The sequence below is a fragment of the Corvus brachyrhynchos genome, unplaced genomic scaffold, assembly GCF_000691975.1.
Source record: "Corvus brachyrhynchos isolate BGI_N302 unplaced genomic scaffold, ASM69197v1 scaffold26, whole genome shotgun sequence".
In the NCBI taxonomy this organism is placed as follows: domain Eukaryota; kingdom Metazoa; phylum Chordata; class Aves; order Passeriformes; family Corvidae; genus Corvus; species Corvus brachyrhynchos.
Genome location: NW_008239324.1, coordinates 12460810 through 12484598, shown reverse-complemented (window position 1 = coordinate 12484598; position 23789 = coordinate 12460810). Strand labels below are relative to the sequence as shown.

Below are 23789 nucleotides of genomic sequence, written 5' to 3'. Positions count from 1 at the left end.
CTACAAAAATAACTTGATGCAAGTGCTTTAGCTAAAACCCATATGTAGCATCTTCTGCCTACTGTACAATCATTTCATTTTCCCTGTGGAAATCCCTGTCTTTGGTAAGAATAACTGTTCTGAAGAGAACCACACAGGAAATTTATAGCTGGTCTCCAGGAGAAGGTAATGATTTTATTTTGTAAACGGTGGGGGGAAATCAACAGGTCTGCATTGTGACTAGGAGCTCAACTAGCTTGAGCAAGGACTGTAGGGTCCTGTGCCTGGGTGAGCCTGGGTCACTCATCATGAATCAGGGCTCGATTTTTAAGTTTATCTTCTCTCATCTCGTAAGTTTAGAAAAAAATGATTCAGTTGGAAGGGACTTTAAAGAGTCATCTTGTCCAACTGCCATCTCTACTTGAAGCTGCCCTTTTTCCTTTAGGAATCAAGTAACTGAAATTCCAGTTCTGAATTAGTCTTCATCAGTGATGATGATACAGTTGATAGCTGATAAATGAGGCTTCATATCAGGAGATATCCCAGATCTCTCCATGTCTTTTGTAAATACAGCTTTGCTGTGTGAGCCCATTCCTTTGTCTCCCCCCCCAGCAGAGTGGGAATTCACTTGCTGTCATCCGTGATACTGTTTAGGGTAAGACAGAATTAGACAGAGTTGTATGCTGTGGGTTTTGCTGTCCTTTTTAACTGCCACCCTATTTATGCAGTGTTGAGGGGAGGCAGCTCAGCTGAGAACTGCAGCAGGGTGCCCATGCCTTGGGAGCATCCCACAGGTGCTGTGAAACAAGGCAGGGAGTGCTGTGGATGCTGCTGGGAGCACTGCTCCTGGGCCTGCAGTCCGTGCTGAGCATGGGAGGAGCTGCTGCAAGACAGTGTCCCGAGAAGTAAAGTATCTTTGTAGCACAGACACACTATGCCTCGAGTGTCAACAGCAGACAAAGTCAATGCTCCTCTAAAAGTTCTGTTTATTACTTTTCATTGGAAATTCCCTGCTCTTGTTTTTCAGTGAGACTACAAAATGTGTTGTTCCCATATAAGTCAGAAATGGGACTGCCTATTAACTATCCAACAGCTATTACTTTTCAACTTCCCAAATGTGAAAGCAAGCAGTAGTATCATTCTCACAATTTTATGAGCATAAAAATGAATTCATTAGCAGAATCTGATTATGGCTTCATAAAACAGAAGGGTAATGATATGGTGCCTGCACCTATTACACTTGGTTAAAAATTGTATTTTCATGGCCTCCAAAAACCCAGATAGGGAGTGCAGCCTTGTTAAGCTAAGTACAATCCAGTGTTTAGCAGGAAGTCTTATATTACTGAACTAAGGAAACACAAACCAAACATCAACAAACAATGTGCAAGCAGTGACTTCAATAAATGAAATTACTCAATGAATAGGCTCTGTCCCAAGTTAAACCTTGCTGTGAAATTGTAACATGTCTCTAGGCTTATCCATAGTCTTATGATTAGAGAAATAATTATTCCTATTTAACTGTGAATTGTACTGCAAGCTTGGGTGATATAAATAGAAGTTATAGCTTTTGTTCCTTGATGTAGAAATGTCAGTCTAGCTATTTGCAGTGTGTTTATCACCCAGTGTCTACAAGCACCTGTATTGGTACTCATGGCACACTCTTGTCTTTGGATCCTGAGAATACTCCATGCTTTGCACCCACTAATCTCAAGGCACAGGACAGCTTGCATTTGATTTGGCATCCATCTGTGATGTTTCTTGTTAGCTGGAGTCTGTGTTGCTAAGCAATACAGGCTCTTCTCTCTCAGGCATAAGCTTCTGTTTCTGCTACTTCAGGGCTTTTGGAATGAAACTGAAATTTTAAAACAGGCACCTTGTCATTTGGTAAATAAATTTTCAAGATCATTTATGTTTATAGTTGGAACGTGCTAAGGTGATGCCTCTGTTGCCTAATCAGTTCTCTGGTGGGTGGGATTGCAGTCTTGATGACTGTTTCCACATGCATTGCTTTCCTTTGTATGATGTCAGCTCTAATTAAATGTGCATCTGACTCCAAAGCTGGAGCAGTAGCAGAGCTTCAGAAGGGCTTGGAAGATATCTCCAAAGCAAACTGGAAGAACAGCAAAACTGCACAAGATTGTGCAGAGCTTTTACACAGATGTGTAAAAGAGGCAGGTTTTAAGTGGCAGGTTCAAGGCTATGAAAGACAGGAAAGAAGTGGGGAGTGAAATAAGGGAGTCAAATGTCAATCTTGTGCCCCACAGCTGTGGGCCTATTGCACTGTGGTCCAAGGCTTCAGTCTTACAACAGGTATTTCAAGGCTGTGGAGGGGGTCCCTGAATGTCAATGAATGGCCCATGTGAAGTATTACAATTCATAATCTTCCTTTTCAGTATCCATCCCACAAAACCTTCCTAGTGTGAAAACTTAATGAACATGGTGGAACCCGTGCTACTAAGGCATGGCAGAATTGATGGTTGGAGTAGAATGGAAAATGTTTGACTCTTCCTAAGCCTTTGGCACAGCTCTAGAAGCAAATTGTTGATGTTGGTGCTGTGTAGGAAACACACACAGGAGTCATGCAGGTTGCATATGACATGTTTCAGGCTGTGTTTTCTTGCCTAATTTCCTAAAGAAAGATGACAGTGCTGTACCTGTGTCGGTAGCCTTGATGCTTTTGACCTGATGGCAAACTTGCGGCATATTTAACTGGGAAATAGATGTCAGAGAAGCAGTAATACAGCAAAAGAGTTTCTGGAAAGAGGGAAGAGATGCGAATTAATGACCCTTTTTAGAGAGAAAACACATTGTTAGGATAAAGGAGCTGTGTTTTGACCTACCTGTTCCTCTGGCACATCATGGCAGGAGGCAGGGCAGGGTGTGCAGCTGCCTGTTCTGAGCCACACAGGAACAAACCCAGGGGCTGGGGGAAAGCTGGTGGGGTCAGTGGGAGAGATGGGAGCTGAAAGCAGTGAGATGGAAAGAAGTCAGAGGGAATAGGGGCAAAAATAAAGAATGTAAAACTTAAATATGTGGAAAAGTGAGGTTGGCTAGTCCTAGAGCACATGAAACAATTTGTGTTGGAATCAAATGGGAAGGTGGATTTTCATTTGGTTTTAGTGTTTTTCTTCTCCATTTCTCAGTTTTAGCTAAAATGTTGCTTTTTACTGTTTTCAGGTCTTGATTTTATCCGGGCTGAAGGGTTTGTGTTTTCTCATGTGGCTGATGAAGGGATTATAAATGCCTGTGCAGGTGACCTGCTGCGATACAGAAAACACATTGGAGCAGAGAACATTCAGATTTTTGCTGATATTAAAAAGAAGCATAGGTAAATACAAGCAAAATTTTGTGTAAATATGAATGCAATCATGATCTTGTCATTTTCTCCATTTTCTGATCTTTTTTTTTAATGCCAATTTTCTTTCAGGACAGTTAATCATATAGGAAGAAGTTTATTATTTAAGCATGGACTTGCAGTGCTAAAAGGGGATACATTTAAGAATAAATTTGCAGCTGTAAGTTGCAGGTTGCTGTATTTGTGAAGTTTGTAGTTGTTTAATCTTCAGGTTTTAAAAATGCCAGCTATAAAATCCTTGCATCTGGTATTGAGACTTCGTATACGTGTATATGTCTATTATGTTTAAAGAAGTTTTGTTTCTGAAAGTTAGGCATCCAGGGTTATTTTTTAGCTATGTAGGCAGTTGCCATATAAAAGCATCCAAGTGATAATATTTTGGCATTTTAAAAAGCTATTCTCTTTCTTCTCCTTCCTGCCAATAGTACTGATTCCTGCTACTTAAATCAGTGCTGTCTGTGTAAGGGTTATGTTCTGTGATTATCAAACAGAAGGAACTTATGACAGATAAATCCAGTTTCTTTTCTGCTGATACTTTGTCTTACCTGTCACATGGTACTTTCAGCTATTTACATGTCATTCTTTGGGTTTTTTTTTTTCCCCAGAAAAACTGCTCAAGTCCTATGTATTATACATGCTAAATAACCTAATTAAAATGTTTGTGTGTAGTATGTGAGCAATCATGAGTATAATCAAGTTTGGAAAATCTTAAATATGTAATAAGCAGGTAATAAATTTCAAAAGAGGAAGGAAACAAATGTAGTGTGGTGGTCAAATGAACCTTTTCAGGTCCTTTCAGAACCGTTTCTTTCTGATGATTTTTTAATGTATATATATAAATATATACATGTAAGTAAAAATACATTGCATTAGATTTTCTGTAAAAGAAACTGCATCACGTCATTCTTTTTCTTAGTCTTGACAATTGATGAATTGATATTTGGATTATACTTCCCATTTTTCAAAGTGTTTGCCTTTTAAGAAAGGAAAAGAGGTTTTTATTTCAGGCAGAAGCATAAGCTCAGAAGGAAATGCTGGAGGACTTGTTGGTTGAGCTTTTTAATGTAGAAAAATGCAGCTGCCACTGAGAGCTGCTATGCTCCTGTTCTTTAAATGAGGAGAAACTGTTCTTGTGCCATCACCACTCAGCAGTGCAACATGTTGGCCATACTGTTGTTTTCTGTTTAAATACAGAAACAACAGTGTTGGATGTTCAACCAGCAATGGCTGGAATTCTTTCCAAGCTTGGGACCACATAAATTAATAGCTGCTGTTGCTATAGATTTCAGACAGAGTGTGTCACCCATACATCAAAGCCTGCTGTTGAACAGCTGGGATGCAGGTGTAATTGATGTTTGTAATTGCTGTGTAAGATGATTCCTGGGGTTACATCATAGGTATTAACTATACTTCCTGTTAGTTGGACTTGTGGAGGTTGTTGATTCTGTCCTAAGCAACGATCTGATTTATGAATGAGGGCACATCCACAACTCCCACTTGAAGTCAGAGAGCTCCGTGTGCTCAACACTTCTGAAATACAGGTGCTCGACATGTAAGCAGCTGTCTCCATTGACACTTGGTGGTTCACTCGTAGCGCTCACTCTCTGGAGACACAGGACCCGGAGCAGTAATCGATCAGTTCTGGCTTTAACTCTCGCTGGGGTTGTGATGTTACCTGCCAATGTAGGCAGGGCACGGTAAAGCAGCCCCTGGGGGTTCTGCCAGCAGGAGGGCGGGGAGGCGAGGTGTGGTCCCGCCGTGTGTGACGGGCTGTGTTCCTGCTGTGTTCCTGCAGTGCTCATGCCCTGACGGCCGATGGCCGCTTTCCACCGGCCCCCCTGCGGCCCCGCAGCAGCTGCGAGGTGAGGGCTGGGGTACCGGCCTGGGCAGCAGGGAGCAGGGGGAAAAGGATGAAAGACGAGAAACTCTCACTATGGGGTTTGATTTGATCAGAGCTAATATATTTGAGGTGTTACTCAGATGGACTGTGATATATTTCTATACAACAGTTTGGCAGGACAAAAATTACAATTATTCCAAGCTTTCATAACACTGAATGATGCTGAGGCTTAAAGAAAATACTGTTTCATCTCTAAAAAGCCCTAATATAAGAAAAAACTACAGCACTAGAAAACTAACTATACTAAAACTAACCATATTAAACTAACTGACTAACCATAAATCTTTCCATTAAAGAGTTCAGTGTTTTTATCTTTCACAATGAAAATGGAATTCCTGCGAGAAGAGGGGCATTTTGACAAGGCAACATTCCAAACATTAATACCAGGGAAAGTACTGCTTGGAAGATTTTCAGCAAGAATACAAGTTCATTGCTAGACAGGAAGATATTAATATCAAAATAATTTTTAAATAGTGTGGACTTTCTACCAAGAGAAACTCATTTGACCTATGAGTTCTGACCTTTGCAAAAGTGCTATGATTCTTGGTATTTTTATACTGGCATAAGTTTGGGCTGTGTTCATGAAACTGTATTGCTCCCATGTTAGAATTAAAGTTCTATCATGGGGACATTTAATTTTCATCACTAATTTTAATTTAGATCAATGGCTTGAATTTGAATGTCTCACTACATAAAACAGAATGTGTATTTTTTTTAGGTTTTACTTTACCTAACATGCTGTAACTTGGCATATTTTGAAGTTCCAGTGCACTGTATTGTATTCCACTTAAGTTAGCAGATAAGCATGAAAAACATACTTTACTTGCCAGAGATAACCTGGACCTCAAAACATCTTTTGAAACAACATGAAATCATTCAGTGTTTTCAGGGTTTTAATGTATATCACACATGCTTAAGAGCATTTAAAATGAATGTTGAACTTGTCAAAGTGGTTCTTATTTCATACATATTAAACTTTTTTGCTAAAAAACAGATTATAAGTTGCTATGCCTCAGTCACCAATGTTAAAAAGAAAACGATGGCTTGGTGTGAACACTGAGCCTCTTATGGTACAGTAAATTAGAAATGATACGTGGAACAAGTGATACTGGAAGCTAAGCCTGCTTTAGAGACTTCAAAATTTTGTTAATCTGGAGATCCATCCCTGTTTGTACTTAATATCTCTACTGTTATTAATGCAGATTAAATAATTTTTAAAGAATTTGATATGTCTTTGGGCAAAATCCTAGGTTAAATTCTGCTTTCATGTATGCACATGCAACCTCCATTGATTTCCTGCATCAAGGGCAAAACCTGACCTGTAGGCCCAGAGGTTTTTTTTGTCGCAGGACCCCAACCAGACAGAACCAGAGCTTCTGCTTTTCTTTCATGTGAACAAACATGTCAGTCTCTGTCTCTTTCTGGGTCCAAAGAACAAAATGAATCCGAGTTGGCAGCTGTAATGAAGTACACATTAATTCTGCATTTGCATTTGTGTTATGAAAGCAAGAGTGTGCAGATCATGGGTTTATTGTACTTAGATCACAGCATTTTGGATGTTAGCAGGCCCTCTCATGAGAAAGATGTCTTAAAACAGTTAAGAGAACAACTTAAAAATCAATATTCCATAGTATAAGGAAATGACAAATTAGGCATATCTATGTCAGAAGAGTCTTAAAAGGGATCAGATCTACAGTCTACAAAGTTGGTGTTGATGTGAGTGAGATTTTGCATTTCAGGAATTTATGCAGCCCTGGCAGTGCCGTATTACGGTGATACAATTGGGCACCTTTCATCACACTGCAAAGCAGCTTTTGAAAGCAGAGCCGAGAGACAGATGAGATTTTTGTCATGTCTCTTTTTCAGCTTTGTTGTGCAGTAATACAGAAGTGGTTTTGCCTTTGTGTCTTTGTGCAGAATTGATTGATTTGTGATGGGCTGTGGGAAGTGTTTCCCTGTCAAGCCAGAGATCTGTGTTCAGTCAGGTTTCATTTGCAGTTTGTGTTGCTGCCTTCTCTAGGCTGGCAGGCTCTGCTCCAGGGCTGCCTGGGCACTCCAGGGCACCAGAGGTCGATGGAGTATGAGGTCTGAAAAATCAGGCTTCGTGTTGTTAAGGAGCAAGAATTATAGCTGAGCATTTTGAATTGCAGTTCATTAATAAACCATCTTTTCATTTAAGAGGTTATAGAAGTTCCAGTTTGCTGCCTTGTGGAATGTTCTTTGGTGGGATGTGTGAACCCATCAGATTTTTTCTTTGGCTATAACTGCTGAAATACCTGCTTTGCATTCAGTTTGTATTTTGAGTGACCAAAGCTTTGCATAATGACTGCTCAGTTATGTCTTTGAACAAAACAAAGTGTCTCAGCTGAGTAACCAGTGGAAAACAGGTACATAATGAAATCCAACAGCTGGCTGTGACTGTCACCTCCTTAATTACTGTTCATAGAAGGGGCTTCAAGACTGACTCACTCTCTCATCTTTTGATGGTCAAAATAGAGGCTCCTGCCTTTGCAGTACCGTCAGAGATAGAAAAAGTACTGATCACTCACATCTCCTGTTTAAGCCCTAAATTTAATGACAGAGAAAAAGTCCCTTGAATTAAAACCTAAAATGTGTTAGAGTGGAGCATTACCATAAACATAGTGTTGTGTACGGTACAGTGATCACTGCAATGAAAAAGCTGCTAAAGAAGAGTAGTCGAGCAAGTTATTGGCACAGTGGTGCTTATTTTTACACTGCTCTTCACCACTGTTTTCAAGCTAGGAGCACTTGGCCTTTATTTCATGAAACTTGTGCATACCATAGTTCAAATGCTTTCATTGTGCTTTGCAGCCAAGCACGATTTCACTGGGTTTTATTAAAGACCTGTGTGCAGCTGTGCTGCCACAAGAAAGAGCACAGTGCCCTCTAGTTACAGTCTACTGGAACAGAGAAATCTCTGTCAGCTTCAGAGTCTTGTTACTGTAACATCACAAAATTGCTTCCTTTCTCTCACTGTGTCAAAAAAAAAAAAAAGTCAGAAAAAGAACACCTGGAAAACTGAGAGATTTGAAGCAGAGGTCTGTGTTCAGAGACATTTTGACAGTGACTGAACATTGCCATACAAAAGCACATCTCACTGCTGCTGCTTTATTTTCTTTTACAGGTTAGAATTTGTATTAGCACAGCCAATAGACAAATCACCTTCTACTAATCAACTTTAGGCCTTGATGTGCTTGGAAAGGACTTAAAAGTAGCATCTGTAGCATACTTAATTAGGTAACACATCTCACTGCACACTGAGCACTCCCTTTGCCATTCTTCACATTGTCATTCTGAATAAATCTGCAGCCCAGGAGATGTGTGCACTCCTTGTGTCATGTGTGGATCGCAGCAGCACTTGATACCTTCCCACTTTGGAAGGCTTTGGGGTGTTTTGGAGTTTCAGATCAGTCTCAGGTTTCACTGGGTTTTTCCCTTTGCCCAGTAGGGATGAGCTGTTGTCTCAGACCCATATGAACATGCTCTGTTTAATTATTTGGCTCTTCGTTTGTCCTGCTGATGTGAAATAATTATGAAACAACTCCCTGCTAATGTGCTTTACGCACTTGTAAGAACAAATATTGACTTGGAGCTTGATTCCTCTGGGGATTCAGTCAAGTACTGTCACAAATCTGTGGTCAGATGCACCTTAATCATGTGTTGGTATTGATGTAAAACAGAGAAGATATTCCTAAGAGCATCTAGATATTATATACATAAAATTCTGGTATTTTAGAACAGGGTATCAGTAATAAGGCTATAAGTAACTAGAAATTAATTATTTTGTTGCTGTAAGCAGAATGACTAAGAATATCAAATATGCATAGAAATAACTAAAGTTTTAATCATATATGCATGATCCATCTGATTTGTTTGACATTTTCAGGAAGGGCTGTGTTGAATGGTTTTATTTTTGTGTTAAAATCTTTTTAAGAAGGAGTTATTGTTCCTAGATGGAAAAATGGTAAAGCATGTGACCTAAAAAGAGATTCAAGAGCATTTTAATTGATCCCGTTTCTTCAGTGAAGTAGGAAGGTGATAAATAATTAGTCTTCCCTGAAGCATAATTAGTAAGTTAGGCTTCTGATGAAACTTCATTTAAACAGTTTTGAAACAGGCTTTTATTTGTTGCATGTGTGCTTTCCCTAGTTACCTCAAGCTATAACCACCTTACCATCAGCTTATCACTAATTAAGCCAATTTATATGTTTTTAAAGGTCAGAAGTAATGGCTCAATACATTCCTCTAAGGGATGAAGCATCCTGTCCTATGAGTCACTCTTTGGATGGTCAGTTTGACATAAAATGATGAGAAGGATGCTTTAATAATTCTTGGCTTTTTTTTTTTCCTCCCCCCAAAGCTAGTACTGACCCAAGTTCTGCAGAATATACTGTAATAACATTTCATTTATCTATGGGGAACCTTCCTATTCTCAAATAACCATCTCTTTTGGGGTTTATTCTAAAAAATGTGAATGCTGGTAACTGAACCATAGTTTCTGCACAGTTGGGTCTGTCAGAACGCATACATTTCACAGTGTTCCGCCTGACCCACGGGCTGAAGTCCACCCCTGCTCTGTTTGTGGTATTTTGAGCCTTGTTTTTGTCTGTTTCTCCTCTTGAAACCAGGTAAAAGGTCAGATCATTAAGTAACAGCGTATAAAGGAAAAATAAGTGGCTTTTTTGTTCCATTGTCATTTCTAGTACTGATAAAGACCACTTCTCTTTCTGGAAAACTAGCTGAGCTGTCAATGGTGTCTCTATGATTCCTTCTCTCTTTCATACAAGCAGGTATAGAAAGTATTCCAGACAACAGAATGCAAAAAGTGAGATTTTTTTTTTTTTCTTCTTAATAGCTGTTTAGAGCTAAAGGTGTTTTTTTCTAGAGAACTTGTTTCATTCTGTAGTAGAAGTAATAAACACCATGATCACAAATTTCTCAATACCTTTCTTCTGTTGAAAAACCAGGCAAATTAGAGTCTTTATGGAGAGAGTTTCAAAGATGGGAATTAACCCTGATTTTGGCTTTCTTCTCTTCAGAGGTTAAGCATGCTGTGAAGATTCCTGTGCTGGTTGGGTCCGGAGTGACTCTGGAGAATGTGAAGAATTACTTGGACGCAGATGCTCTTATAATCGGTTCCTATTTCAAGAAAGAAGGATATTGGGCAAATGCTGTTGATCCTGACCGAGTAAAGAAATTCATGGAACACATAAGTAAACTGAGGGAATGAGTTTGTCAGCAAACACTGTTTGTGTGTGTGCGTGTTTGTAGAAATGCGGTGTGGTACGTTCTACGGAATTAAAGCACAAACGCGTGGCTGAATGGCAAATAACATCAAATAAAAATGCACATCATCTCCATACCTAGCTGGGAAGCAGGGTGACACTTTGCAATAACCTGGTGCTCTGATGTTTGCTTCTAGGCAGCACATTTCTGTGGTACAGCTACCATCAGTGCAAAGCCAGCTCTGAAATCTTGTGTGAGATATTCTCTCCTATAAGTAAAGAGCTTATGGAGTTTAAGAATTTTTAGAAAATGTTCATTACAGGTGAGCTGAGTTCTGCTTTACCTTTAAGTACAATAGGATGCCCTAAGTTTACACCTAAAAGTGTTGTAAATTGGACAAGTTAATTAGCCTTTCAGTTTCCCCATCTGTAAAATGATGATAATAGCACCTACATCACACAGGGGCTGTAAGACATAATGAATGAAAGAATGTACAGCACTTTCATCTCTCCAAATGAAGGGCTCTTTTAAAGTTCAAGATCATTATTTTTTCATTAGAATTGTGCATTTATACAATTGCTACATTTCTGTAAAACCACACAAAAATTTAAGATAACTGGGGTATTGATTTACTTACAATACTTATTATAGAATAAATGTAAATATTTAGTTACATTTTAAGTAGATTTGGAATGTAGTCAAAATGCTTTTGCAAAAATTGGAAATTTTAGTAAAGGATTATTATTTTTCAGCAAGCACCTGCAGCTTTGTACCTCTACAGACTAGTATTAGTGATGTAGAAAACTTTCTTGGAATACACAAGATATAATTACAATAGAAGCCTTTCTACCAAAGCCACAGGTAAACACAGATTTTTATTTTTCTTGTGAAGTGTAGAGGAAAAATTAAATTACAGTCTCACTGTGTGTGTTGTAAGAGATTCTCCTTGAATTTGATTGTTTAGCTCTAAGGAATCACAAAAGAACCCAAGGAATACCTGTTATGTCATGGCTGCACAAAATGTGGGCATGTGTTTTCATTCCTTGCAACTGGGATGTCCTCTGGGAGCTCTCTCTTCCCTTGACATGTACACATCAGGCTTCTGCTGATGAAAGGTAAATTGTGGATATCAAAGCAAGCATACAAACGTGGGGTTTGTGGCAGCTGGCAGAGCACCCATTCTTTTCTGAGCAAAAGATCATCCCCCTTCCAAGGACAAAGAGATTTTCAAGATACTTAGTTTTGTTAATGTAATGGTGATTCCAGAATGTCACAGTATGAGATTGTCTTCTGAGGTTTCTTTTTTCTGGACTGGTCTGCTTCCCATGTGACTCTCGTCAAAAGTAATGAAATGTCTTTGGTGTGTTGACCTGCTGGAAAAGAGGTTCTTTAGACCCTGTGACAGCCATGGCTTTTCTCCCTTTTTCTCCTAAATACACTGGCACAGCTTCAGTGCATAGAAATCCTTTCAGGTGCCTGGTTGTTGTGCCAGGCACTGCTTTGTCAAAGTCCACATTTACACAGGTACTTTAAATCTGTGTGTGGCTGTGCTTCCCTCAGAACCAGCACCTGTGTCCCAACCCAGGACAGCAGGAGCGCCCCTGTGGCCTTACAGGTGTAAGCTGGATTCTGGCTGGAACCTAACCCATCTTGTACCAGCCACACTCGGGGTGGGGAGGGAAGAATTGAGGTCATCAGTCTTTGCATCTGCAGCTCTCACTCCAGGCTGCTGGTAGAGGCAGTGCAGAATTACTTAAGGATCGTGAAGATGCTTTTAGAATGTGTCTTCCACACAGACAGCATTTTTGCCAGGTAAAGCAATGATCTGGTTTAGTCTTGTAATTCTTAGCCTGAGTAGTGAATGTTATTTTATGTCCTCTGTATTGTGAAAAACACCATATTAAATTAAAAAAGGTAAATTCACTTAGATACCAGTAATACCGGTGTGCTTAAATCAGTACATACGTTTGATCTTTGTGCATTTAGGAGGGTTTTGTGTCTGTTTCCATACAGCATTGCACAGAAGATTTAGTGGAGGTTGTCCCAACAGGTGTGCACTAATACAATTGTTACCAGCATTGGAAGTTATTTTCAGTAAACCTGTAAGCTTGAAAGGCTGACCTGCAGCAACAAGCAGTGGTGCTCTAGTGCCACAAGAGTAAAAATCTCAAATAGTCAGCTGACAACTACAATGGATACACTGATAAGGGTTGTTCAGTGGTGATAGTTGTTTTCAGAGAAACTGATGCCTCTGGTCAAAAGTCGCATTCAACACTGTGAGTGTGAGAATTTTGAGTTGCCAGTGTGTTTCTTGAATTAGTTTCTACTTACATCCTAAAAACTCAGAAGTGCCTGAAACTTAAATGGGTTTTCATCTGAATAAAAGGAGGGGGTAAGTGGGAACTTCTTCAGTGCTGCATGCAAGCTCTAAAGGCAATAATGTTACACACAGTAGTTGTGCAATACAGAAGCCTCAATGAGTTGGTGTAATACTCATAACATGCAATGAATACTGTAGACAGCACTCTCACTATCAGAATTTCATGTAACACACCTCTGTGTAAGGAATACCACCACTTGTGGAAGAAACAGGTCATAACTTGGGTCTGTATTGTTACATATGAAAGGTAAGTGCAGAATTTAGGGAACGGAAGTAAAGGAAAGCTGATTTTCAAGCCTGAAAATGTGACTGATCACCAGCTCTATATCATTCTTTGTGCCAAAAGTATTTGTCTAGCAGCATTAAGCATCTGCTTGCCTGATTCACACAGATGCTGTAAGTAGAATTTGACCTTTTGTTCAGCAAGTGTTTGAATATTTAACGTGAAAATATTAAGTTATCAGAAAGGCTGACTCTTTTGGGAAGACTGTTCAATTTTTATACAGCCCAAGTTGTTAAAGTACTTTGGAGCATGAACAACTTCAGAGCAGAACAAAGCAGGCAGTGCTAATGTGTAGAAACTCCAGAAGTAAATAACAGCTGTTCAAGAAGACTTCTATTAAATATGTATTAATTAACTTGAAGTGCATCACTTAAATATGTGAAGAGATTTTCTTGTGTTAATTTACATTAAAACACACAGCACTTGTTAGCCTCATTACACCACCCTAAGTATATCCTACGCTATCACCTCATCTTACACTGAGCGTTTTGTTGGGTGTTGATTGCTTTCGATTTGCCCTTTTAAAATGTCAGATAGTGGCCTCCATTTCTTGTTGGATCTCTTCTTTCTCTCAGGTTTTGTGCTTGCATAGTTACTGTTCTTACTTGTGTCTGTTCTGTGCTGAGCAGAAAGAAAAATAAGAATAGGTTGTGAAAATGTAATGGTAATTGCCCACCCAAACTTCACAGGTGGATCCTGCTGTTAACCTATGAACCAGCACAGAATGTAAGTGTCCATTTGTGTAGAAAAGTGATTTTACATGAAGATTCAGTATCACCTTTAGAACAGGAAAGATACATAGTAAGATGGAGTTAGTGAAATTATAGATAAATAAAATTGAGTGCTAATAACAGTGGTCTAAAGGAATGTATAAAGCTTCATAAACTCTCATTCCATCCACAAAACAAGTGTTTTGATGTGAACTTTGTAGGACGAATGGGTTTTTAGCTATTTTGGTGCTGAAAATATATAAACTTGTAAGATTTTATTTAGTGCCGTTGTGGCAACTGATCCGACTGCTAGGCTGTACTTTCATCCATTATTTTGACTCCACATACTCCTTGATCACAAGTTGGAGTCCAGTTCTTGTTTCCCACACCTATCCCAGCACACTCACTGTGGGGAGACTGAGGAATGTGAGAACTCACAGGCAGGTCCTGGCAGAGCAGGAAGGGCAAATGAAACCAAAATATTTGGCTCTAGCAGAATCTTGAAGTCCATGACAAGTTGCTACATTGCACGGCTCTCCTGGGAGAAGTGAATGGGCTTGTTTGCTGTAGTTTCAGGTTGTGTGCAGCCTCTTCAGTTGAGACTTTGTGAATTTGCACCTAGGTTGTGTTTCCAAGATTGTCTCTGCTGTATTTGTGCTTAGGGAGACATTTTTTCTTAAGTGAAAGCTGGCTTTGCAAGGTAATTATGGCAGTATGGGAAATGCTGCCTGTAGAGAAATCCAGGCATGGAATTCAAAGCTCTTTGGTTCAAGAGCAGATTTAGATGTATGTATCTTCAAAAAGAAGCCTTCAAAGGTGACTTAAATTAAACCTTCACTTACTTCCTTACTTTGTCCTGACATCCAGTTAGTGTTTGCTGTGCTGGGAAGTTGAGTTTAGGAATAGAACTGACTGTGGCTTTTTTCTTGTGCATTTGCAGTGCTCATCTCTGTGACCTAAAGGATGTATTTTTCAGAAGGGTGGAGAACTGGGCTGAAATACTGTTTTTGTGGGCTGAAATGCCATGGTGTGCAGTAGAATTGACCACCTTGCAGTGAAGATGTTTTTCTTAATATCTAACCTAAACCTCTCCTGGTGCAGCCAAACTAAAAGGCCAGATGGTTTCTAGTGAAATCTCAAGAGTAGTAGAGGCCTTTTCACCCTAATATTTAAAAGCAAAGATAATTTAAGGTAGAAAAAGGTCTTTCTGCAGTGCAAACAGAAAGCCTTTCACATGAGGCAAAAGGATTGCAATTCACAACATAATCTGTTTCTTTGCTTACAGTTAGAAGCTTTAGAAGTAGTAGAGCTAAGGAGAGCCTAAGATGTTTCTTGTTAAACACTCAAGGGTAGGAAAAGATGTGTGAGGGTAATTATCTTGATTAAAAAATTTGATCATCTTAAATAGGTATTTTTAAAGGTGTTAAAAAGGGATTTTGCTGATTTGGGCTGAAGCTACTACTCTGTATCTATGTTTAACTCCTCTCTTTCCTGTCACTCGAATTTTCATTGTTTCATGAAGTAAATTCAGTGTCAGCCAGCAAATGTTAGTGTTTCATAATTTCTTTTTAAAAGGATGTCACTCCTTTAAGAATGAGTGATGAATGGGACAGAGATGCTGTTTGGGGCGTGGGTTACTTGGGGTTTTTAGTATATTAAAATGCAGTTTCTCCCTCTGTCCTACTACCTGTGCAAAGGAAGAGGGAATATCCAGTGTAGGGAGTAGGAGCTGCTGATTTGGCGGGTATTTAGGACTTCTTTATTGCTTAGTGAACAACATTAAGTGTAAAAATGTAAGTTAAGTGTATAAAAAAGTTACGTATCTAGATTTGGCAAATTGATATGAAATCCAGTGTTCAGGACAGTAGTTGAACTCAGAATTGTTTGATTTTGTGCCTGGTCACTGTGTTAGGTGTGCTATGTCATACTGCTGTCAGAAAGGGGTCACAAACCAGAGAAGATTGAAACCATGTTTCATACAAATGTAGGAGGAATCCCAAATTCAGCAGTAAACAAAGATGAAAAGGAAGGCAGCACAATAAGGGCAAGAAAAGATGCTTAAGTTTCCCACAGTTCCTGCCTCATTGTTTATTCCAGCTTCCTGTTTTTTCAGTCTGCTTCTCAAGCCTTTCTTGTGCATATACACAGATTATAGTATGCACAAGAATAAGCTGAAGGCAGAAACTGACTTAATGAAGACATTCTTGTGAGAGAGAAAAGATTTTGTTGTCCACAGATGCGCAAAGAAAAATAGAAAAGCAGCTGCCCTTAGAAATGGAGTAACAGTAGAGCTGAGTGCCACGTCATGATGCTTTAGTCAAAATCTGGTGTGTTCAAAGTCTTTGAAAGCTTCTGTACTGTTGTGCAGGGATGTAACCAAGAGGTGAAACAAGAAGCTTCTGTAAGTCTCTGTAGGTACAAACATGCTGTTAGCGAGGATTTTCTTGTTATTTTTCTAAGTCCGTGAGAGACTTTTCTCTCTCACAGAAGAGGTAGCAGGGAATGTAAACAACCAAGCCACCTGCAACCTTGGAAAGTCTTGTTTATGGTATAGTAGAAAATATTTTGATAATGGATGTTTTAGGATTTTGGCCAATCACCCCCAAGGGGTGGCTGGTCCTTTGTCCAATTAGACCATGAAGAAAAAGTCTATAAAAGGTTAGTAAAATAATTAAATAAATCAATATTGCTGCACAATTCCTGCCTGTTGGATCTTCTCCTCCTCCTCCTCCCTATGGCTGCAGGACAAGGTGATATACTGTAGGAACCAGGCCTGCGGTAATAAGTCTCATCTTAGATACTGTCCTGAGCAGTGCTGACTCTTTGCCAATTTTCAGATGGCAAATAAGGATAAAAGGAAATAGCTTTCAACTACTCTGGTATGGATGACACTGTTAATAATCAGTTTTGTGTCAAAAACTTCTCTTTCCTTAAGACCTAAGCTATAGATATATGGTCATGTGCTATCATCTTCCTCTTCAGAGGAGGATTCTGAAGGGCAGAGGTCCTCAGTTCACTAGTTCCCATCTTTGTGGGAAGTTAGTTTGTCTTTCCTGAAAGCCTTTGTGGGAAGGGACAGTATAAATACGTTGGAAAAAATTTGTATGGCAAGTGGGTGGGGAGGTGAGGTGAAGTGGAGCTGAAATGCAGCAATCAAATGAAGGCTTCTGGTCCCTTGGCCTGCAGAGTTAAGGAGCTAGGGATGTTGGTTAGCAACAATTACTGAATTTAAGGAATATCTGCACTACACCCGCAAGGCTGTGAGCACTGGCATCTGGGTGAATGGGCTGGCTTATTCTACTCCTTGTGTTATTTGTTTATCAGCTGAAGCATTTATGAGAGCCAATGCAGCTGGTGGCATTTGGGCTGTGGAAATTACAGTTTGTAGTACTCTTCTAACAGTAACTGAGAGTTTAAAGAATCCTATAACTAATATTTCAGTCATGCACTGAACACCTTCAAGTTTTAGGAATTTTTTTTTTTTTTTCACTACCTTGATCAAATAGCCAAAAATATTATAGGATTCCTCTGAATCATTAACCATGGCTGCAGCAGCGTACCTGGTGAAATCGATCAGTGGTCCAGTCTCCTTTGACAACTCCTATGTAACCAAATATAGGAGAAATAGAAGAGAAAATTTGTAGGGCTGGTAGTGGCTTGTATTTTTCAATAATTTATCAAGATTCGAGAGCACAGATTTCCTTTGGGAAATATTAGTTCTAAGGTTTACAAAGTGCCTCAGTTGTAAATACCCATAAAAATGACAATTTGGTAGGTCGTATTTATTCTTAAGCGGGTCAAAGGACATTAGCGTATTCCTACTGTGTAAATCTGTCAAGTACAGAATTTCTTTATGCTCCCAAATCACAAAAGCACCTCTTACAGTCAAGGAGAAAGCATCACATTATTGCCAATCAAGGACAACAAGCAAGAATATCGATCTCCACCCAATAACTTTTGCCCTGCTCACTAAGTTTTTATTACTGAAACTGGACACATCAAGGGATTGGATTTAATATATACATATAGTGCTGATTTATTACAGGAGGAGAAATATGGTCTGGCCTTACTTCTGGCTCAATATTTTAACACTTACTTTATTCCTTGCATGGGAGCTTTTTCTACGGACAAAGTGTAAAATTTTCAGGCAGCCCTGGATATGCACAAATCTTCTGCTCACCAGGGTACCTTGACTTACAGGTGTCCAAGCATCCTGCCTTTGGTGGCCTTACAGTCATGAGTCGTGATTTTAGGAGTTTATGTATGTGAAAGTCTGTACAGTGGGGTTGTTATTTCAGAGAGACATAACTAAAGATAAGCTTGGGGAGAGAGGAGGGGAGATTGAAGGGCATATGGGCACAAAAGGTCTGGGTGCTGCCTGCTGAGCTTGGTGTGAAGATGTGTTGGCTTCCTGCTCATCTGTGGAGCTGTGCATGTAAAGCCTTTTGTATAAGGGTTGTTTAGCAGTCACAGGTATTGGAATGCAGCAGAGGGCCAGCATCATCCATCTTGGTCTCCTGTTGGTGAAACTTCATATTTTTTGGTCATTTTTGGTTGATCACTGCAGAAGATTTGGCCTGCTCCACAAATACAGTGTCTTTGAACTCTATAGACAGTGATAACCATGGCTTATGGCAGAGGTGGGATCAATCAGTTGCTTTTTAGAAGGGATGTGCATCTATGAAACTGAAGGGAAAGTTCTTCACCACAGAATTAGACAACAGTAGACACTGGAAGGAGCATCTAGTCTGACCCACCAGCTCAAAGCATGGTAAGCAAGAACAGGTTGCTCAGGATCTTGTCCAGACAGGTTTTGAATGTAAGGATGGTGTTTCCAGAGCCTCTCTGGGTAACCTGTTCCAGTATTTCCGTGATCAAAGATAAGCTACCAAGTTAGAAATGGAGGCTATATAAGTCAGCAGGACCAGATACCTGCTTGTTTTGCATCCTAGAGAGCAGCCCACTCCCTGTGTAATTATAAGCCCTGCTGGCTTTTTACCTGTCTAGGCAAAAGATGTGAGTTTTGATTGCTCTTTGGCCTTTCAAGAGCTGGTCAGCCCTTTCACAGAATAAATGCATGCAGAAGTAGCTGATGGATTTGCTGCACATGTTCATAATGCTGTGGAGAGAGCTGGAGAGGCAGGCCATACCCTACTCTCCATCATTTCCTGATGGATCAGGCAGAGGGACACATGCTGAATTTCTCCAGACGTGTCCTTCCCACACCAGACATTTTGTCAAGAGGTTAAGTGCACGGATTATGTGTTTGTTAGGATTTCCAGGTATCAAGTAATCCCCGCCCTTTCTCAGCACACGAGCTCCTACTGTGTGCTGCAGAGCAAACCTGACCCTCCCTGGAAATGCCCCTGCACGTGGTGTGCACGCTCACACTGAACCTGATGTGGTTGGGAGTCCTGTGCATGTGCCCTCCTGTGGATTTCCACAAGCACTACAAATTGGATGTGACCCAAACATTTTGGATTAACTCTGCATGTTCAGACCATCTGTGCAGCACACGTACCACTGGGCTGCTGGTGTTTTGAGGGTTGGACACAGCACTTCTACTGCACAGCTCCTGGGGACACATTTCAGTGTAGGAAGAGTTCAGAACAGGATCATAACACAATCAGAAATCATGCTTTTTACTGGGAATCTCTAGGGAGAATTCTGCTATAGGAAGAAGCTGATTTTTCAGGTTCTTCAGCTTCCTGACTTGTTAGAGGTAATTGTGTAGTAAGCCTTACCCTACCTTCAGGGTGCTTTCCTATGGCATAGATTTCAAAAGGATCTGGGAAGGCAGCAAGTTTTGATTTTGCATCTGTGTGTCTTAACTAGAACATAATTTCTTCACCAATGGGAATTCAAACCAGAAAAGGAGAGAAAAGGAGAGCAAACCATTTGGGGTTGAGATGAAAATATGACCCAGGGTATGTATTGTCTGCTTCAAGTGTCAGGTGAAAATGCTGAGTTCTGCCTTTAAAATCACCTCTCAGAATCAAGCCGAGAATGAGGAAGTGACAGTGACTTCCATGTCACCTTTTCAGGTAAATACAGAACGCTGTAGTTGCCAGAGCAGTGATGAATCATGATTTCCTTCCATCCAAAGAGCCTTGGGCTTTTTCCTCATTCAAACATTTAACTTACTTGCAGGGCTGACAGAAAAGCAGTAGATTTTTTTTCCAAATATCCATTTGCCTTTCCATTTATCTACTTTGATCTAAAATATAGAACCTGATAGATGCCCTAGGTAAATCAAACATTTTCCGTCTGCCAAAACGGTTTTGCAAATGCTTATTTCATGCCATTACCATTTTTCTGTTTCTAGCAGTAAATCAAAAAGTATCAGCCATTCATCCACTTTAAAAGTAATGCCTTTCCTTTGCATAATTACACATACCCAGTGGAGATCTGTGTGCACAGTAAATCTATTCCTTTAAAAGGTTTCGCCTTAAGTACCACAGTGACATAAATTGGTGAAGTGCAAATTTATTTATTTAAAAGGTTTATTCTTTTAACTGATAGGGTAACTGTTACACATCCATTGTTGGGTTTGGGTGGGGAGGGCTTTTATTAATGTATCAGATTTAATTTTGCAGCAGATGTTTATGGAGAAAGGTCTCACTCCTTACAGGACTTGTAGCAATTGATATGCGTGTGTAATTTATTCTCATTACAGGTTTATTCTTAACTGGTGTTCAGGGGGTCTTCACTGTATCTCCAGTAGATCCTTGAGAATTAAATAGTTTAACGAATGTAATGAGCAAACCTGAAAGAAGTACACATAAAGCAGAATATGGACTTGGATATTACCTCTCCAAATTTGCAAATAACGTAAGTACGGTATTAAAAGGGAGTGAGAAATTGCCAAAAATAAATGTCTTCAAGTAATAAGTGCCCCGGATGGTATTTTGGCAAAGCAAAGATTAAAAAAAATTGATCTTTTCATCATTCTCATGTAAACTTGCTCATCTTTGTAAGTCATGCTTGTAGCTCTCAGGGGTGTCAAACCTAAAGCAGACAAGCCCAGCTGGTGGAAGCCTGGGAGTGAAATGATGAATTTTTTAGCAGATCTGAGTTTATTTTTAGGCTTTATAGAATTATGTTTCATTTCCCTGTGAGTGAAATTGTAGGAAGTAACTTAGAAGAAAAACAAATTAAGAAACTTCACTAGAACAGCAAAAAAATAGCAAAACACTGGACCCTAACTACAACTGAGCAAAACATATCCTGATTGCACTTGAAATTGTGGCTACAGTTTAGTCCTGCAAATATTTACATACATGTTCAGTTTAATGCATATGAGGATTCTTGAAACAAGCAGTAAGTCTGAAGAGACAGCAGACTACAAGTTAGGTTATGGCATGGGGAACTGAACAAAATTTCTAGTGTGAATATATTTCCTGTGGATGTATTTTCCATGGTGCTGAATGCAGGAGTAAAATTGCAGGTGTCTGGATTTTATTAGTTTATGCAGTAAAAGAAGTGCAGAAACATTTTTGGGGAGAGGAGGGTTCATAGGAAGGTTTTGGGTCTGGAATCTTGTTTGGTTAGTGAAGATAATTTCATTAACACAATCAACCTATTCAACCCTATAATTTCACACTATCCATTTTTTGCTGGCATTACAGAGCTGTTGACTCTTTCCTACAGTTAGAAAAGAAAAACTGCATTAGTACCTAAGGCAAATCTGGAAAAATGCCATGGACCTGGGATGAGAAGATGCATATGATAGTTACAGATCTAGCAAGGGCTGTTTTTTTGCAGGAAGTTTATTACATGCAGCTACACATCCCATGTCCACTAAGGTCACTCTTTTGAGATTTTGTTTTAAGTGGATTTGGCTTTTTGGGCTCTTTTCTGCTCCGTGGAATAAATAAGAGGCTGGCAACTGTCCTTGTTTATCAGAATTGGTGGTGGTGTTGCCGTGTGGTTGCCTGTGATAGAAACTGGATTAGTAAGTGACAAAGATGCCTCTTTGAATCCCATGTCCTAGAATGTGTTCCTGGGAGTGCTGGGGACTGCAGCCTTCCCCACTGAAACAGCCTCTCCTCTGTTCTGCTGTTGGGAACCAAAGGAGCCACCTTAAAGGATGAGAGAGTACCTCAGCTTCCAAACTGGCTCAATCTTTGTCTTCCCATGCTGTTTGCATCGATGCTAATCAATGTTAATTATGGTAGTGGGGCTTGTGATGTACTCATTATAAAAGCCATCCTATTTTTCTGTGCTTGTACAGTCTGTCACACAATAGAGCCCTGATTGGGGTTCCCTAGATGCTACAAATAGTAATACAATTTGTTATAATAATAATATATAACAATGAATATATAATTCATATAATAATGAATCTGTGGTTCATGGTGTAAGACTACCAAGCTCAGTTCATGGAGCTTGGAAGCATCACTTGATAATTCTGTTTGCTGTTACCACTGCCTGTGGCATTCTGGATATGTCTTGACAGTTGGGGCCTCAGCAGTAAAGCAGTAAAGCTTTTGTTTGTATTTCAATAGGTGCTTCTTTTTAAATTTGCATCTGAGTCTCTGGGGTTTCAAGCATAAATATATGCTTGAGGTTAACTGTGCTTGAAAACTCTTCTGATTCAGCGTCCTCACTGTGCTGGGTTCATGATCCCACCACCACTCCATTACTATACTGGGAGCTGGTGGGTGCTGAAGGATGGGGAGCCAGGGTGTTTCTTTCCTAGGCTGAGGTTTAGACGTGCAAGAGTGGGAAGGTGCTTCCTCCCAGGTGCTGAGCAGCTGCTGGGTGTAGTTTGCAGCAAGGATTCCCAGCTGCTGCAGGGGCTGGAAGTGGGTAGAAGCCCAGAGCTGGGAGCTGATGCTTTCCTTCCTCCCGAGGCTGCGACCCCCTTTTGGTGTCTGGGCCCCCTTGAGCCCCCCCTAAGAGCTGATGCCTGAGAGGTGCAGTCTCCTGTGATGAATTTGGTTCAGTCCTACTGTTACCCTCACTGGAAATTTCAGTACCATTGTTTATATTAATTAATTTGTATAAATACAATTAATCCCCTCACTCTGCACCCCCAGGCCTTAACCTTTGTGAGTTTTGGTGAGTTATATAGACTCTTTTTTCTTTTTTCTTTTTTTTTTTTTTTCCAGAGCAAGTTTTCCACAATGTTATTGCTTGTTACCTGGTTTGTTATGGATATTGGTTCTAGTCCCATATTTTGAATTCCCACCAGACTGCATGATTGAATTCTAGTTACCTATGTGCAGTTCAGGTGTGTGATTATCTGCCTGACTCTAGTTTTCTGCTGGAGTGCTGACCAAGCCTGTGTACAAAAATATTTTAAATTGTTGTTACATTGTCTCTTGAGTGTGCATGTTGATTTAAGAGGAATTCAAGTCAGTGTAGAGCTGCTTCTCTGTTTGTAATTAATTTAAAATATTTATTATACCAGCTAGATTTTTCCCTGTTAATGGTGCTTTACTGAAATTTCATGATCTACAGCACACCCTAGTGATATCTGGAAATCATGAAGTTACACCCACTCAATTTTATTTCCTTTGTGGTGAAACACATCTTAGGACTCCAATAAGCAAAGTCCAGGAAAGTAAATGCCTAAATGCCTTTGTATCCAGGATGGGAAGTGGGTTTATAAAGCAAAAAACAGCCTTAGAAATTGAGACTACAGGCTACTCCTCTGTGAAAAGAACATCTGTATAATGAGTTCATCTGGCTTGCAATCTATAATGTTTGACATATTTAACAACATGGGGAAAAGCAGCCCAAGGTTATGTAAGAAGAGTGAGGAATATCTGTTGGGTTCCCATTTAGACTGGAGAGAGCAACAAGATATAAATACAAGCATTGTGGAAGAAACCTGCAGGCAGATTTCATAGGTCAGAAGCACGAATCATCATTTACTCTCTTATAGCCAGAATATTAAAATTTATGCTATGTATTAAATTCCTCCTTTT

The 23789-nt window shown here is 39.8% G+C and overlaps 1 protein-coding gene across 1 annotated transcript in view; it reads left to right on the top strand.

Annotated features, from left to right (window-relative positions):
* Positions 1 to 10621, top strand: part of LOC103620329 (uncharacterized protein F13E9.13, mitochondrial) — a 20246-nt gene extending 9625 nt beyond the window's left edge. The window contains 3 exon segments of the mRNA XM_017740833.1: positions 3137 to 3307; positions 5130 to 5196; positions 10297 to 10621. Of these exon segments, the coding sequence (XP_017596322.1) occupies positions 3137 to 3307; positions 5130 to 5196; positions 10297 to 10485 (427 nt within the window). The 3' untranslated portion in view covers positions 10486 to 10621.
* Positions 10622 to 23789: the final 13168 nt, after the last annotated feature.